Source organism: Podarcis pityusensis (assembly GCF_964106645.2).
Source record: "Podarcis pityusensis genome assembly, chromosome: 7".
In the NCBI taxonomy this organism is placed as follows: Eukaryota; Metazoa; Chordata; class Lepidosauria; order Squamata; family Lacertidae; genus Podarcis; species Podarcis pityusensis.
This window is the reverse complement of record NC_138031.1, coordinates 45664986-45681383: the sequence shown is the minus strand read 5'-3', so window position 1 is coordinate 45681383 and position 16398 is coordinate 45664986. Positions and strand designations below refer to the sequence as shown.

Below are 16398 nucleotides of genomic sequence, written 5' to 3'. Positions count from 1 at the left end.
CAATTCTTTGGTGGAATGTGCCCAGTGTGCTGCTTTGTGGTGGCTGGTCTTATCCTGATAATGATATATGTGGGGAGAAAGTTGTGCACTGACTGCAACTAATGTTACTTCCACATCAGAGCTCTACAGAAAGGTAATGCCTCAGTCACAGTGGGAGTCAGTGGGAAGCAGAATTAAAATGAAGACTGCACTTTATACAGTGGTATATTACCCAGCAATGGTATTTTCCTTGACTACAGTCTTTCTGTAATATATATTCATAAGCAAAGGTCTCTTCCAAAGCTTCCTACTTGAATGCTTTGATCCTTCTTTTGGATCCTATTGAGTGTAGCAGTGGGATTACTGATAAACAACTTCTTAATTATTGCTTCAGCAGCTTCACTTAGTTGTCCGTTATTATCAGTTCCGATAGGGACTTTAATCAGTGATTTACTCTCATAATTCTCTTTTCAATTTTACATAAAATAAAGAAAACAGTGAGAGAAAAGAACTAATTAAAGTACTCTTGACAACTATTTCTAGGAACAAGAGCTGTGTATGCTTGGTAGGAAGTAATGAAGGGACAGAACCTGCAAGCAGGATACTTCTAATTAAAGGTATAGGTGTTCTGCAAAGCCTTGGTAGCACTTTGCTTGTTCACACTAGTGTTGTCTGGTAATGCATTTGGGTTTAAATTGTAATTTTAAAAGTGATACAACTTGAGTGTGAGAAACATGCGAAGGCTAAAATCACTCTATAATACAATGATTTGTCAACCAAACTGGATCTTCTATGAAAATGGTGTGAATAAAATATGACAATTCTAGAGAAATGTACTAATGTAGAAGCTGTATGTAACAGCCAGGTGGATATCAGTATTTCAGTATAAGCCACATAACTTCTCTTCCCCACAAACAAATAAGAGTCTTTTTATGGTTCCTCCCTCCCTTGCTTGTGTCTTGGGTACATACTTTCGCTATGCTGTGTTACCTAACACATTCAGTAGTTGTTGGTTTTATTTCAGTAGTTTTTCCTCCACTCTCATTAGTTTTTATATTCCTCCCCAACAGTTTAATAAAAAAAATTAATCAGTTTTATAGACCTCTGGAATAAGTGCTAAATGAAGTAGATTGCAATAATACTCCTGGGTACCACTTTGACATCAGTATGATGACCCCCTTCACAATAAAATTGAAATTCTGCATGGTGGCCTTTGTTTCAATCTTTCCAAAATATTTTCCTGCTGGGAATCAATTAGTTCTCTCACTACAGCCACTGGTGCCTATTTGTTTGCTTACAGTTAATCTCCCTTACTTTGCCTTGTTGCGTGAACTTTCCAGTGACTGTGGATACCTCATGACCTGTCCACAAATTGTTAGACTCATAGCTGTCAACTTTTCCCTTTTCTTGCGAGGACTCCTATTCGGAATAAGGGAATTTCCCTTTAAAAAAGGGAAAAGTTGACAGCTATGGTTAGACTTCACATCACAATTACCGGTACATATTCATTTTATTTCCTTGTCTGCGTTTCTTACATTCATCCCAGTTTACTTGTCTCCCCACTGCGAAATATCTGTTGGGCTTCAGGGATAGCTGCTCCCTAATATTTAACTTATAAAATGGGAATTGGTAGAAACTTCCAGCAGGGGTGCCAACTTGAATAAAATATTTGGAGGGGGGCAGGTAAACCCCGCCTTGCAAAATCAATCACATGACATGGTGCATGCACACAATCTGAATGGCAATGCCCATCAACTTTGGAGGGGCCCAGCCCCCTCAAATATTTTATTGGGGTGGCAAAGACCCCTCAGCCCCTAGAAGTTTGCTCCTATTACTTCCAAGCTGCCTGGTAGTCATGCAACATGTCCTGGAAGCCGGTGTGTGTGTATAGGTGTGGTGGTGGTGTAAAAATTGAGGAGCTGGTATATTATATCAGTATACCAGCTGTGGGTGCCTGCACAAGATGGCTGCTACGGGCAGCAAAAAGAGAGATGCTGGTCCTCCATACCAGTGAGTACTGCCACACAAAAATGCACTCCCCACGTGTGCACGCACACACGTATTTTTGTATATATGGTAGTGCTAATGATGATTCAGTGGTGAAAATGAGGACCTTTGTACTAGCTCAAACCCTGCTGTACTGCTAATCCTGGTCAGGAAAACAGTTGCATTTAACTTTGCTTGAATTCTCTACCCTCTGTTCCATTCACCAATGATCACCACCAGTGTCTAGGAAACATTAACTAGGCACTAAGTGGTACCTTCTACAATTCATTTAGCTAGCAGTATTAGGTAGGTAAAAGATAAATGACCCCTGGATGGTTAAGTTCAGTCAAATGCGTCTATGGAGTGCGGCACTCATCTCGCTTTTCAGACCGAGGGAGCCAGCGTTTGCCCACAGACAGCTTTCCGGGTCATGTGGCCAGCATGATTAAACGGCTTATGGTGCAATGGAACACCGGGATGGGGACCAGGGTGCATGGAAACACTGTTTACCTTCCTGCTGCAGTGGTACCTATTTATCTACTTTCACTGGTGTGCTTTTGAACTGCCAACCTAGCTAGCAGTATTACTATTCAAGGAGATGCCACTTCTGGTGATCATTAACCACCTTCTATCACTTTATCCTCATGCCTGTTTTCTCCCACCCTACCTTGTTCATATATATATATATATATATATATATATATATAATGAAGCTTTCCTGAATTCCATACTCTTCATCCCTACCTTACTCAAAAGTTGACTGGCAACAGCTTGGGTCTCCTATCCTTTGTCAAACCAGTTTTCAATGTGGTTTCCCATAATTTGAAGTAGTATTCATTGTTACACTTGTCTTTGGCCTTCTCTGTCTCTTAAGGAATTGTATTCCCAGGCACCCTCTCATCTGGCTTTGTAGACAGAATTGCATCAAGTACTTCAAGTCCATTCACTGATCACAGAAATGCATTTCTCTATGTTTGAGACACCGGAGCAGGAGTGGGGGAGGCTGTTATGACCTCAATGCTTCTAGAGTTGGGACTAATTTCTTGAAATGAAGAAATAATTCTCATAAGGTTGCTTGCTAATCTTGCTTTGGTGACCATTTATCTCACATTGATTTAGCTGATGCTGATTCCCCTGCCAATTCCCTAATATGATGGCTGTCTCAAAGTATTGTCTCTGGGATCTCCAGTCATGCTTAACGTCTGCCCTATTTTGCTCTGAGGAAGCTTTGTTGCTTCTGCTTACTGATGGTGCCTGTCCTTCTCTGCAAGCCCTGTTTAGTGCTCGTGTTGCACCTAGGTAAGCAGGCCTGTGATCAGCCATTTGCTACCTGCATAAACTACAGTGCCATCTCTACGTCCTGTATGAGCCAATTTCCCCCTCCCCTCCCAGTTCACTCTCCAGTCTTTCACAGAAAGTCTTTCTCTTAGCATGACTAAGATCGCATCAGTGTAGTTCTTTTTATTCCACCTAGATTCTTCTGAAGAGAGAGAAGCTTAAGCACAAATGCTGTGTATCGTCTTAATGAGAGCATTTCCTTGCATCCTGCAAGCATTTGGGGGAAGAGTACTGTCATCTTCTATTACACTCTTTTATTTCAGTTCAGCAGAGCAGATTATCTGCTTAGTTGACTTTTTTCCCTTCCCCATTTCACCCCCTTCAGTATGTTTTTGTTTTCCCAGTGTACAATTTCATAGATACTTTTGTTAGCCAAAGTAAATTTTGGTACATTTAAAGTTTGGTAAAATGTGAAGAACTATATCCTTACGCCCTGATTCTAAAACATTCACTTGGAAGTGTTTTCTGCTGAAGTCCTTGAGATTTATTTCAGCATAAAATTGTTAAGTTTATGCTTAGTCCTTCCTGTTCCTCTTTGTAGTGCATGAACCAGCAAAAATACACTTGTCAGCCTTCCTGCATCACATACTTTGTTTGTTAAATACATAATCCAAGAGGGATGAAATATATAACTCAAGTCAATATATATTGGGTTCCTAGGTGACCTCTCATTCAGGCACTGACAACCTGCTCAGCTTCAGTAAAGCTGCTGCGTTAGAGGGACCTTGAAATTGATCAAACATTCTTGCAGAAAACCTTTTTTGTCTTCAGAACCACCCCATTCAGATTTTAACAATTATCTCAAAAAGGAAATGTCTTTATTAGTTTTATTCAGTTTAGAATTCGCTACTTACTTCAGTTTGTCGAGGGCTTAGCATTGCAGCTTTTAGACAGGAATGAAAGTTCTCCTCTTTCTAGCTAGTTTAATGGAATCTGATTTTATTGCTGATCTCATCTGTGATCAACTCCTGCCCGGAAACCAATGTCCCCACTGTGAAAGGACATGTGGATCCAGAAGTCACTCTACAGTCACTTACAGATTCATTGTTAAAACCATATTTATGGAAGACAATCTTACTCTGCTACGAGTGATTGCCAAAGAAGAAGAATGGAATCTGATTTTATTGCTGATCTCATGACTGCTGCTGACTGAATCTCTTTATATTAATATAGTTTATGTTGTTTTAAGTTTTAGTCTCAGTGGTTGGTCTTGCAGGCAAAATAGGTATAAGTATGCCCCCCTACATGCCCCCCCAATCAAACTTTCAGTGTCAAGTTATAAATAGTATACCAGCTTTACAAAATCGTAACGGGACTGGGAAGAATGGGTGCAAGGGATGCTACGGGACTGGGAGTGTATGGGGGAACAAACCATGACTTGTTTTGGCCTCAATTTACTTGGAGGATGTTGTTTTGGCCTCATATTGTACTGAATACGTGTGTATAAAGCATACCAACTACTAGAGGAAGCTCTACTAAGAATAGAGCTGCTCAGCAAATGTTTTCTAGCAAGCTAAAAAATCCTCTAGAAAAATCATACATTGCATTCCATTTCTGCTGTTTATATTGCACAAAATAGATTTCTAAAGAATGAGACCAGTTCATGTAATTATTCTCCTGTGATCTTCATTATGCAAAGACTGAGCTCTAGGCAAGTTGAAGTATGAAAGAGTAATCTTTTTTTCTTTTGAGGGGCAAATGTATACTTCAGTGCATTTTGTATCCTGGCAGGTATTTGACTGTGTCCTGACTTTTACCTTGGAAGAGGTGTAAACACAGCTGGGTATTGAACACCTGGTGTACAGCAGTGCCAGCTGGATGGGATGCAGGTTTGACAGACTTCGAATCTGCATCAAAATCAGTGCTGCTTTTTTTTTTTAACACTCCAAGAATCCTGTACTTCAAAAAGAGTGGGGGGGGGGAATCATTATCTTATTATCTGAGGAAGTTGCTTTGCAGAGTTGAGTCTAAATAGCTGTTTCACCTTTTATTTCATATTAATTTGTTCATTTGAGGAAACTAATCTGATCTTAAACTGGTATATGTGGTTTTAGAACAACTATAACAGCATAATTATGCTTTCTGTCAATTTCAGGTAAAACATCTAAATTATTTGCATAAACCATTACTAATAATCAGTCACAGGAGTGCTGCTGGTGATAATTAGTATACCTGTCTACTCACAAATCAGGAACATATCAGATATCTTTGTCACATCAAAGTTTGACTCATGAACGTATGTGTATGTCTGTGTATCCTTTCCTTAACTTCTAGGACAGACTTTAGGAAGCAATAACAGCTGAGATGTGGGAAGTGGCATATGTGTTCCAAAATTATTGTGATATTTAGATAAGTGGATAGTAAAGTACTGTATATACCAATGGGAAATTGGAATCCTTCAGTTGATCTTAGTTGAGAAAAAACATGTGGTATAACTCTACCAGCACTATGAATATAGGTCAAACAACCTTCTCCTCTATTCTGTGGACCTCAGAGGTAGAAACTAGAAGAGGCCAGCTAACAGGAAGAAATGGCGGCAGAAAGAAATGATGTCTCAGTTTTCTCCTCTGAAATTAAAGAGTTTCAGCAACTGCTTCAGGGTGTTGCAAATAGCATCTTATTTGAATAGATGATCCAATCGGTGTTAATGCAAACCAGGATCTAGTAATTGGAAAGGGAAATCAAAAGATGACTTGGGGGTGGCTGCTGTTAGTTGCTGCCTACTCTCAGCTAGTTGTAACGGAAATTATAGAAGGTATTAATCACTTCCAGCATTTGTTAATTGTGTTGCTGCATGGAAGATAGGACACAAAGCATATTTCACAGAACAGTTTCCCTAGAATCCAAGCTCTCCTATTTATTTATTTATTTGTAGTTTTTGCCTGGGGCTTTCTGACTTACCTTCTGAATAGAAAAATTTATACCCAAGGAAAGAGATGATTTATGAAGAATATAGAATACTGCAAGTCAAATGGTATAATAATTGTTGTAATTCTTTCTTGCTGTATATTGCATCCTACCCCAGTCTGCAAGCAGCAAGAGCTTCCAGGGGTGCACTTACCCAGGGTTGGAATGGTCAGTGGTGAGTGTGATGTCTTAAGGATATATCATTTTATATTTACACATATATGCACCTGAACGTAAGATGAAGGGATTCACAACATTAACACCCTCAAGAGATCTTGCTTTCATGTGAGTTAGCAGTACAGCTAACTCACATGTTACGTGGTGTGTTGGGTTCCTGGCCATCACGAATATAAGCAAAATGGCGTAAAGCCAGGAACCCACAGAACTGCCCCCCTCTGCAAAATAGTGAGCAGCTTGCCCAGCTTAAGGAAGGAGGTGCAAAGGCTCTGACAGGGTCTAGAGTCCTCCCGTTTCCCTCCCAAAGCCTAGTAATTGCTTACCCAGCTTTGGGATGACGCCGTGAGAGCTCTGGGATTCTGCCAGAGTTCTTACACTGCTTTCCCAAAGGTGGGTAAGGCTGTGGTTGCAGCTTTGTGCAGGTTGGTGGGGGCAATAAATAAACTGAGAGTGGCTTTCCTCCTTTGTGTGCTCTGGCACTCATCACAGTGTTCCGTGACCAGAAGCAGTTTAGTCATGCTGGCCACGTGACCCGGAAAGCTGTCTGTGGACAAACACCAGCTCCCTTGGCCTTAAAAGTGTAGATGAGCGCTGCACCCCATAGTTGAATTTGACTGGACTTAACCATCCCGGGATCCCTTACTTAACTGGTCAGCCAAAGCTATTACCTTGACAAAGGAACTGGTTTGGCAGGCTTCATCTTACTCATTCTGTAAGGCACAGAATTACAGGTTTGGAGGAGACCCAGTGTATCATCCAGAGTGACCCCCAAACTCATAACAGTATTGACTACTTGAAAAAAATGTCATCCCTTCTTGTGAGATGTGATTTTGCCCGAGCTAGTCAATTACTGCTCCTCCTTTAGTTTTTCCAACCACTTCTGGCCTGAGAGGCTTGTAACCTTGAAGTTAACCCCCCCCCCCGAAGCTTGAACATATGGGTGAGGACCTTTGGTGATGTAACAGGGAGAGACTATTGAGAGTTGGAACTAAGGTTGCTGCCTGTCAGAACTAGGACTAGTCCATTAACCCCACTTGTGTAGAACAGTCACTTAAAGTACATGTTCATAGGAAATTTCTCAGTGTCATGTCAGGTGTGTCAAAGCTTTAAGCCTCTTCTAAGTTGACTGAAATAGTGGACAGTTTGGGGCAATGCAATAATGTAAAAAGGTTTGTTAAATTGTAGTTGAGCATCAAAACAAGTGTAGAAGTAATTGAAACATTCAATTAAAGTAGTTTTGAGTGTCTGGCTCTTCCCACCTGAGCTATCTAGTGTCTTTGCCACTGACTCACTCCGCCAGAGTCTCCTAGCAGTGACAGAAACACACCTGGCTCTGCTTTTTGTCTTTCACACCTTTTAATTCCTGACAGATATTCTTTTCTTACCTCCTTTATTCTCTCCAAAATTGCACCCCCCTTTTTATTCCTGTCATTGCTCAGTATTGCACCTTAACTGTACAGCATCTGTTTCTTTCACTGTCACTGTCGTTGCCATTGTCATTTCCCTGTCACTGTCACTGCCAACAAAGTGAGTAAACAGCTCCATACCCCGATGGAGAATGTACAGATCAGAGGATAATTTTGTGTGGTTGAAATGGGGGTTGAGGGGATGGACACCGTCAAGGAGCTGAAGATGGATGGCTTTAGAAAAGAAGAAGAGGACTCAAATTTAGTAATGTTGATTGGTGTAAGAGTGAAAAGCAGCATTAACATGGTTGCTGGGGGTCAGAGTAATAATGAAAAGAGAAGATATGAGAGTAAGAAGGCAAATTAAGAGTGTCAGCAAATGCAAAAATAGTTAGGAAGATGGAATGGAAACTGACAGTTATAAAAATGAACAAGAATTTACTAACTCATCACCATGGTAGTATTAGAACTAAGAACCAAAGCTTTGGGGGATTTACAAGTTAAAATATTGAATAATAATAATAATAATAATAATAAATAATTTTGTTATTTATACCCTACCCATCTCACTGGGTTGCCCCAGCCACTCTGGGCAGCTTCCAACACATATAAAAACATAATAAAAGTTCAAAAATTAAAAACTTCCCCATACAGGGCTGCCTTCAGGTGTCTTCTAAAAGTCAGATAGTTGTTTATTTCCTTGACGTCTGGTGGGAGGGCATTCCACAGGACGGGTGCCACTACCGAGAAGACTCTCTGCCTGGTTCCCTTTAACCTCACTTCTTGCAGTGAGGGAACTGCCAGAAGGCCCTCGGAACTGGACCTCAGTGCCTAAGCTGAATGATGGGGGTGGAGATGCTCCTTCAGGTGTACAGGGGCGAGGCTGTTTATGGCTTTAAAGGTCAGCACCAACACTTCAAATTGTGCTCGAAAACACCTGTGTTGCTAATAGATCATTGTTCTTCTGTGTTGCAGCTAGAGCTCACTCTCTTCCCAGAGCTCAATTGTAGTTGGATTGTACCCTTAATTAATTCATACCTGTTGGATTTTTCAGTGTACAGCTTCTTTGCTAGCCCTCTGAGCTTATTGTTTCTGCCAAGAAGCTAGTACACCAATCTCCTTGCTTGCTTATATCCAACAAATACCTAATTTGAGTTCTGTCCTCTATAAAGATTGAAAGGGTTGTTCTGTTTTTTTGTTCTATGTTAGTGAGCTGTAACTTTGAGAACAGAATGTAATGTAATGAAAAATGAAATGAACAGAGTGTAAAATAAACAATTTGGTACAATTTAAAATTTTAGTAGCAGCAGTATTGGTTACTGAATGAGTCCAGTTCTTACATGAAAATTTGATGTTGTTTTATGCTAGAACCATTAATTTCAACAAAGAAAGCATTATTTGCACACATGAGATTGCTTGCATAAGTGTGCTTTCCCTTTTGGAATTAATGGGGTGCTCCTGTTCATTGAAGGGCGCTGAAAATAATTGGTGCCCAAGTTTGGTCATTACAGTATGTAGAGGAAATGGGGGAAGAGGATGGAAGGAGAAGATTCCCTCAGCTAAGTATAAGTTGTGGTTATCGTGAAATTGTGGAACAGGCTGAGGTTCACGGCAGCCCTCTTTTTTAAAAAGACTTTGATGTCTTTTTAAAAGCTTTTGACATCTGTTGATAAAAGACTATTGCCAACTGCAGCTGTAGTCCAGAGCCCTCACACCGCCTTCCCAAAGCCAAGTATGCCCATGATCACATATTTCTGCCAAATAAATGGCAAGTGGGCTTCCTCCGCTCTCCATATATTTATTTATTTCTCCCTACCCTTGCAAAGCTACGATCATGTAAGTAAAATAAGCGTAAGATGCAGGTTTACCCTTTCTCAGGAGTTTTTTTTAATAGACAAAACACTTTCAGCAAGCCCTCTCTGTGGAGTCCTATTCTAGTCAGTACATGTATTACATTGCAATTGTATTTATATACGTCTTTTTATGTGTGTTCTTATTGCAATGTGAAATCTCTTGAGGTGCTGTGTAGGAAATGTTTCGTAAATAAAATATAATAAAAAGAACCCCAAACAAACCTAGAATAGCATTCTTCGCTGTAGTAGTAAACTCTGCTAAGGAGTGACAACATGTTTTTAGCCAAAAAGGGGCCACAGAGAAAAAAAGAGAGAGGTATTAGTGGTCCCTACCCTGCCTCTGGGGAATTTTTGTACTTCTGTAAACTCAACATTTCTGCTAAGGGGGCAAAAAAGATAGGAGGGTGGGAAGGAGTGGAAGTGAAATGGAGTGCCCTGGAAAACGGCTGGAAAAATGAACAAGGGCACTGCAACAAATTGTTGCAGGTTCTGCTTGTCGGTTGTTTTATTATTTGCCCAATTCTACAGAGATTGTTTAAGCATGATGGAAAGCTGCCTGCTTCCAAATAGCTTTCCAATTTTTGTAAAAATGTGTAGTAAGAATACCATTACTTTAATATTCTAGTGTTTCTTATATTGTATTAGTGTTTTCTTTTCATCCCTCATGTGCCCCCACCTTTCAGGAGAGGATTAGCCAATATGGAATTGCTCTCTTTTCTAGCCAATAAATCCCATTATGGAGATCTGTAGTTCAAAGGCATGCAGCCTTATCAAGAAAATAGTGTTGAACGAAAACCATCAAAAAGGCTGGAAAAGATAAAGATATTAATATGAGCTGCTTTTCCCCAAACCCTGCTTGTAGCTGTGGAAAAAAATAACTGACAGGAGGCATGCTTTCTCTTTCTCTTTTAAAGATCCTCTGGACAACAGCTCCATCAGCAGAACCTGAGTGTAAAGTCTTCTGCTTGGGAAGTGGGGCTCTTCTTCTCTCTCCTCCCCCTGTGCCCCCCATGGCTCTGGGTGGGGTTGGAGAACCTACAGAAGAGCACATGGGGGGGGGGAGAGGAAGGTTTGTGCTGTCTGGTAAGCTGAAATGCTTGCACAGATGGAATGTTTGTCATAGCGCAACATTGAACTCCACGCATTGAAAAGAGACAGAAAAAGACAGCTGTTTTAGAGCAGAAACCAGTTGTGGAATTGGTCTGGGATTGGATGAAATGAAGACAGTTGAAGGGAAAGCACAGTGGTCATTGTATGATGTGCCAGTCATATACAGTACATCTTCAATGAAGTAGCACATACATGTAAGGGTCAGTTAACATGTTCCTGCAGTAGCATGCTAGCTGAATTCCATTTCACTCTGAATTCTGTTTAAATTATAGAGATTCAATGAAGGAATCAAAGGGCATTAATCAATTAAGTGCTGAATGCTAATAAGCTCCAGGTCATTTGTCCAAACCATCTGAAATTTGCCATAGAGTAAAATCTAGCTGCTGAGTGCCATGATCAGGCCAAAGTTGACAGTTCTGTTGAAAATGGCTGCGAAACAGTAGTTTCCCTCTGTCTGTTTTCCCTTTTGCAACCTCCCCTTCCTCCCAAGATTATCTGAAAGTTTAGATTTAAGTACATTCTATACCTAATTTGGGTATATGAATTTGCATAGGGTGTGTGTGTGTGAGAGTGTGAGAGAGAGAGAGAGAGCGCGCCGAAGTAACGAAGGATGACCTTTCAGGCATTTCTTTTGTTCATCTGATTATTTTGTGTCCTAATTAAGTTCCTGGGGGGGGGGGGACTTGTTATCGCTGGCAGCTAATTAAAATTCATGTGGTCTCTTGTGGAATAGATTTATGTTTCCTGGGAAACAGTTAATTTTTCTTAACTTTGTGGCAATTAAATATTTTGTTCACGCCTGAGTAGAAAGTATGCAATTTACTGTTTAAATTTACTTAATATATGCAACACTCCCAGTTCATTCCTTCCATATTTTGGTTATACTGAAATCAGTTTGTCTTATTAGCTGTCAGCATGATAACTTCAAATCAGCAAGCTAAGATTAGAAGGGCTATCTAGTTTTGAGATGTAGTTCTGCAATGACTATAAAAGGCAATTTAAGACAAATAAATTTAAGTGACAAGTACTTTTTAGAGTGACTGTGATCAACTGAAAGGCACTCCAAGAGCGTTAAGTCCAAGGTCCCAAATTATCTAGCTGTACCTCTGGGTATATGTAGAAAGAAGCAGTTTAAGGGTTGTTAGCTCTGTGTCATAGATGGAACTCTCTATTGTCACCTGTGCCTGATAACACCAGCTGTTGGAAAATAGGGGTCCTTCCCTCATTCATTATCCATGTGTTTTTTGTGTTTAGGATAAAAATGGTAATGCTCTCTGTATGGGATTATTCTGGAAACTTGTTCTTTAGGAGAACTCTGGATATTTTTGGAATTTTCATAGTAGCCGATCATACAATTAATGAAGCAAGCCACTTTTCTGTCAAAAATACAGCTTGATGCTTCAAAGCAGTGTGATTTCAGGTGGAAATGTCAAAGAAACATCTGCCTGCAAACCTGACTCCTTCTCTTGTTATTATTTGTCAGTTGGCTTGCAGACTAGAACTTTTCCTTGCTGCACTAAATTCATATACAGTGGTACCTCAGGTTAAGAACTTAATTCATTCCGGAGGTCCGTTCTTAACCTGAAACTGTTCTTAACCTGAAGCACCACTTTAGCTAAAGGGGCCTGTTGTGCCACCGCCGTGCAATTTCTGTTCTCATCCTGAAGCATAGTTCTTAACCCGAGGTACTATTTCTGGGTTAGCGGAGTCTGTAACTTGAAGCATCTGTAACCTGAAGCATCTGTAACCCGAGGTACCACTGTAGTCATTAATTTTAATTAGTTCAGATTTAGTCTGTATTCTGTGTTTAGTTAAAAATACAATCTGGAGTTTGATTTTATGCTAGGAATTTGGAAAATCCTGGAAATGTATTAAATCCATGTATATTGTGTAAAAGTGGAACATGGATTTGAATTTTGAATGATTATTTTATAGAACAGGTCTTTATTGTGATCCTGAAAATTAAAGAACAATAGTCCCCGCCAGCACAACTTTAAAATGACTGGATTTTGGCTCTTTTCAAAGATGTTTGATCAGATTTTTGTGCTTCCACCCAAGTAGTAATACGAAATGTTGACACAAGTAGTAATTTTACCTTTTTTCTTTTTCTTTTACAGAAACCATAGTCCATTAATGAGTTTTGGGGCTAGCTTTGTCAGTTTTTTGGTAAGTGAGCACAAATACTCTTGCGCTTATTTGTATTATATTGTACTGTATTGTCTAGATAAATTAATGTGATGCAAGATATATGCAGGGGGTCCAATTTGCTTGCAAGGCCATTTTTCTCAAAGCACACCCACCTGCCTATCAACTGACATCACTGGAGGACATGGAACAGGATCGTGCAGCCAAGGTAGCAGGATTTAATCTCCATTCATCAGCGGCTCAAAAGTGCTGTTCAGAGCAGCTTGTGCACTTCACCTGTGAGTGGGCAGGTGGCAGCAGCAGCAGGCAGGTAGAGAAGAATACTCCACTCCTGAAATCAAGTAACAGGTGGGTGACCTGCTGACCTGCCAAATTTGTCCTGCATTGGGTAGGGCAGATAAGGCCCACCCATCAGATCCTGTTACCCACTCCTGATCTAGAAGTATTTTAATGTTGGTAACTTCTGCACCTGGTAGTATGATACTGAATTATTTAATTTGAAAAAAGAAGGTTCATTGTTAGTGGCTAGCACAAACACTTCCAAAATTTTGTGTAACCTGGCAGCACATGCACAGTTCATGCTGGCTATGCTGACAACTTAGAACTTTTACTGCAGATCATCTTCTAAGAATTCAAACATACATCAAAAAGATAACTCTGCAACATCTGATGATGAACTCTACTTTTAAGACAGACCTGTTCCTCCAGTAGCACAGTAAATTGTTTGGTCGTTAACCTACATACTAGAGCAAATTAAAATAGGTAACCTTTTCCCTTAACCATCCTCTGAGATGCTGCTGATAATGATGCATCAAGTGAAGTACACCCTTGTCCATGAAAGCACATGCCATGATAAATGTTGTAAAACCTGGTGGTTTCAGGTAAATAGTGAAGACAGCAGAAGCTTTTATGGCACCTTTAGACTAAGAATGTGCATACATACTAGTCCTACTTTCTTCTATTGTCGAATTTACATGGGAAGCAAAGAAGTACGGGGCAAATCCCACTTGCAGCTGTGTTGACATTTTTGTAAAACTTGGAGTTTGCCAGTGTCCCAGTAACATCAGCTGTCATGTCAGGGAAAGGCTTAATGCAGTATATTTTCTTAGGAATAGCTTCCTTTTGGTGTGTATAAATAGAAACACCCCCCCCCCCAAAAAAACCCTTGCTTATCTGAGCTGGTTTGCTGAACCAGTGTAACACCACAGCACAGCATCATTGTGCCCTGAAAAGCTTTTGCTTAGTTACTATTCTAAATATAGCTGCAGCACTTTACATGCCTGTGTCATTCAAAACGTCCATTAGAAAAAGCATTGGGAAATAAATTTGCTATATATGGGAGCTGAGATGAAATTACCCTGTCCAGAAGTAAAGGGGTTACTGTTTGCTTTTGACTTTGAGGCATAAAAGTGATGATAGATACATAGGAGAATCTGTACAAATAGAAACTATAGAAGTAACAATAATGAAGTGTTTATGTAACATTGCTTCTCTTTTCATCAAACACAGTATCACAGTAATTTCAGTTCAGTTGTATATGAAACATCCAGTTATGTTGGGAGAATCAGATAACTATTTTAATTTCTGATTTTTCTTGGACTGGTTCACACAACACTAAGCCTTGGCTCAATTAGATTGAAGCACATTGTTTGGACTTCTGAACCTGCCCCAGTAGACAAACCATGGGTTGTTTTCTGACAACAAACCATGATGTGAAGCTACAGTTTTTGTGTTTGTTAAAAGTATGGTTTGGCAGTGTATATAAATTCAACAGCCTTGCTTAAGCATTATTTATTTGCTTAGCCATTATTTATTTGGCCACCCCACCCCAGATACCTGCCAAGCTATAAAGGCAGAGTTAATACTCTGGGAGTGCAGCAGGTTTGGATGAATCCCAAGCTGAAGTGGGACACTTTGGAAGGATTCTGAGCTTGTCTATGGTGTTCAGTAGGCAGTGGCAATGGCAGTGGCAGAGTAACACTTGGCCATTGAATTCTCCCCCCCCCCCCCAAACTCACATGCACATTTACTATGGCAGGCAGGAACAGCAATGATATGCAGTAGATCTGCAGCCCACCTCTGAAGCTGGCAGCACTAGTGGTGGAAGAAAGCCTACTCTGGCTACTACTACTGCTATTGTTGTTGTTATTTTTGTAGTGCAGCACTGGAGATGCCTCTGCCTGGAGCTGTACTGGAGATCAGTTTGTTAGGCATGGAGACAAGGAGGAGATCCCAGAGGATCTATCAGAAGTGTTGGTCAGTTTAGTTGAGGGCAATATTACCTTCAGCAGATCTGATAGCACCCCCCCACCAGACAGCAGTGTCTTGGTGGTGGGCACCTGGGGAGAGCAAGCTTCGACATCAGTGTGAAGGAGTCTCCTTCAAATATCCACACCCCCTAATGCTTGTCCTGTGTAAGTCCTCCAGAATAAAGGCAGATACAGAAATGACAGAGCCTATCTGGGATCACTTTGAAGTTGGTTTGGATCCCAGCTATGGTACCTCCCTGCATTGCAGGAAGAAGCTGAGCAGGGGGAAGGTTCCAAGCCACAGCACATCTAACAGCCTTTGAGTGCACCTGTACAGGCAGTACCATCCCTCATTGTCAGGGAAGAAGCAAAGTCTGAGAAGTTGGGTAGTAAAAGCAAGAGGCAAGCAGAGTGAGACGTTCCCCTTTCAGTCTCAAGCTCTTCCCAACCCAGATGCAAAAGTGATTTGTGGATGATTTGGGATGAGAGAAGTATGGGTCCATGAGATCGAAATTTCCAAACATTAACCCAAAAGCAAGGGCTCAGCTTTGAGCTGAAGCACTCCCAGACCCAGATCAACTGGTTCCTTTGGGTGGAATGCTGAGATATCAGTATGATATTAATAATAACAATGGCAGCCCTGGCGCATCTGCTACTGCTTGTCCTGCTTCCAGGTAGCAGAAATAAGAGTCCAAAAGACTGTACAACCTCAGTTGCACTGGAGTAATGCGGCAGTTTGGGAAGCGAATTTGCCCTTGGAAAGGTGTACTTTGTACCCTGTTATCCTAATATGAGGACAAATTTGAAATGTGTAAAAGAATCAGTGCTGTGCCAAAAATAAGATGAAAAATCATATTACTATGAAAATTCAAATGAGACAATGGCTTCTGTGTAGTGTTTGCTAACTCGTGTTGTTTTTAATTTGATGAAAGAAGATTTTATTTCCCTTGGAAATTTTCATGGGAACATCTGTTTCCTTAATGGGAATTTTGGGAGAAAAACAGAAAACGTGGATGGACAGTGGGCATTCAGTTAACATTTCTTTTAAAATGGCTGGACAGGCACAGCTGTCTTGATGCTTAGTAAGTTCCGCTTGATAGGTTTATAATGTGAACAGGCAGTAACATATTTAAGCTTGGTGATGTATATTCATTTATGTTGGAAAGTGGTTTGATTATTTCTTTTTTTATGTCAGTGTTAAAAGCCTGGAAGTGCAAGAATGAGTTAACTTGTAGTAGTAATAATAAT

The 16398-nt window shown here is 40.4% G+C and overlaps 1 protein-coding gene across 1 annotated transcript in view; it reads left to right on the top strand.

The window, feature by feature from the left end:
• TTC39C (tetratricopeptide repeat domain 39C) overlaps window positions 1-16398 on the top strand; it is a 38091-nt gene that overhangs the window by 1380 nt on the left and 20313 nt on the right. Inside the window, exon 2 of the mRNA XM_081014446.1 lies at window positions 12874-12922. Coding sequence (XP_080870572.1) covers window positions 12874-12922 — 49 coding nt within the window. The remainder of the gene's footprint in view (window positions 1-12873; window positions 12923-16398) is intronic.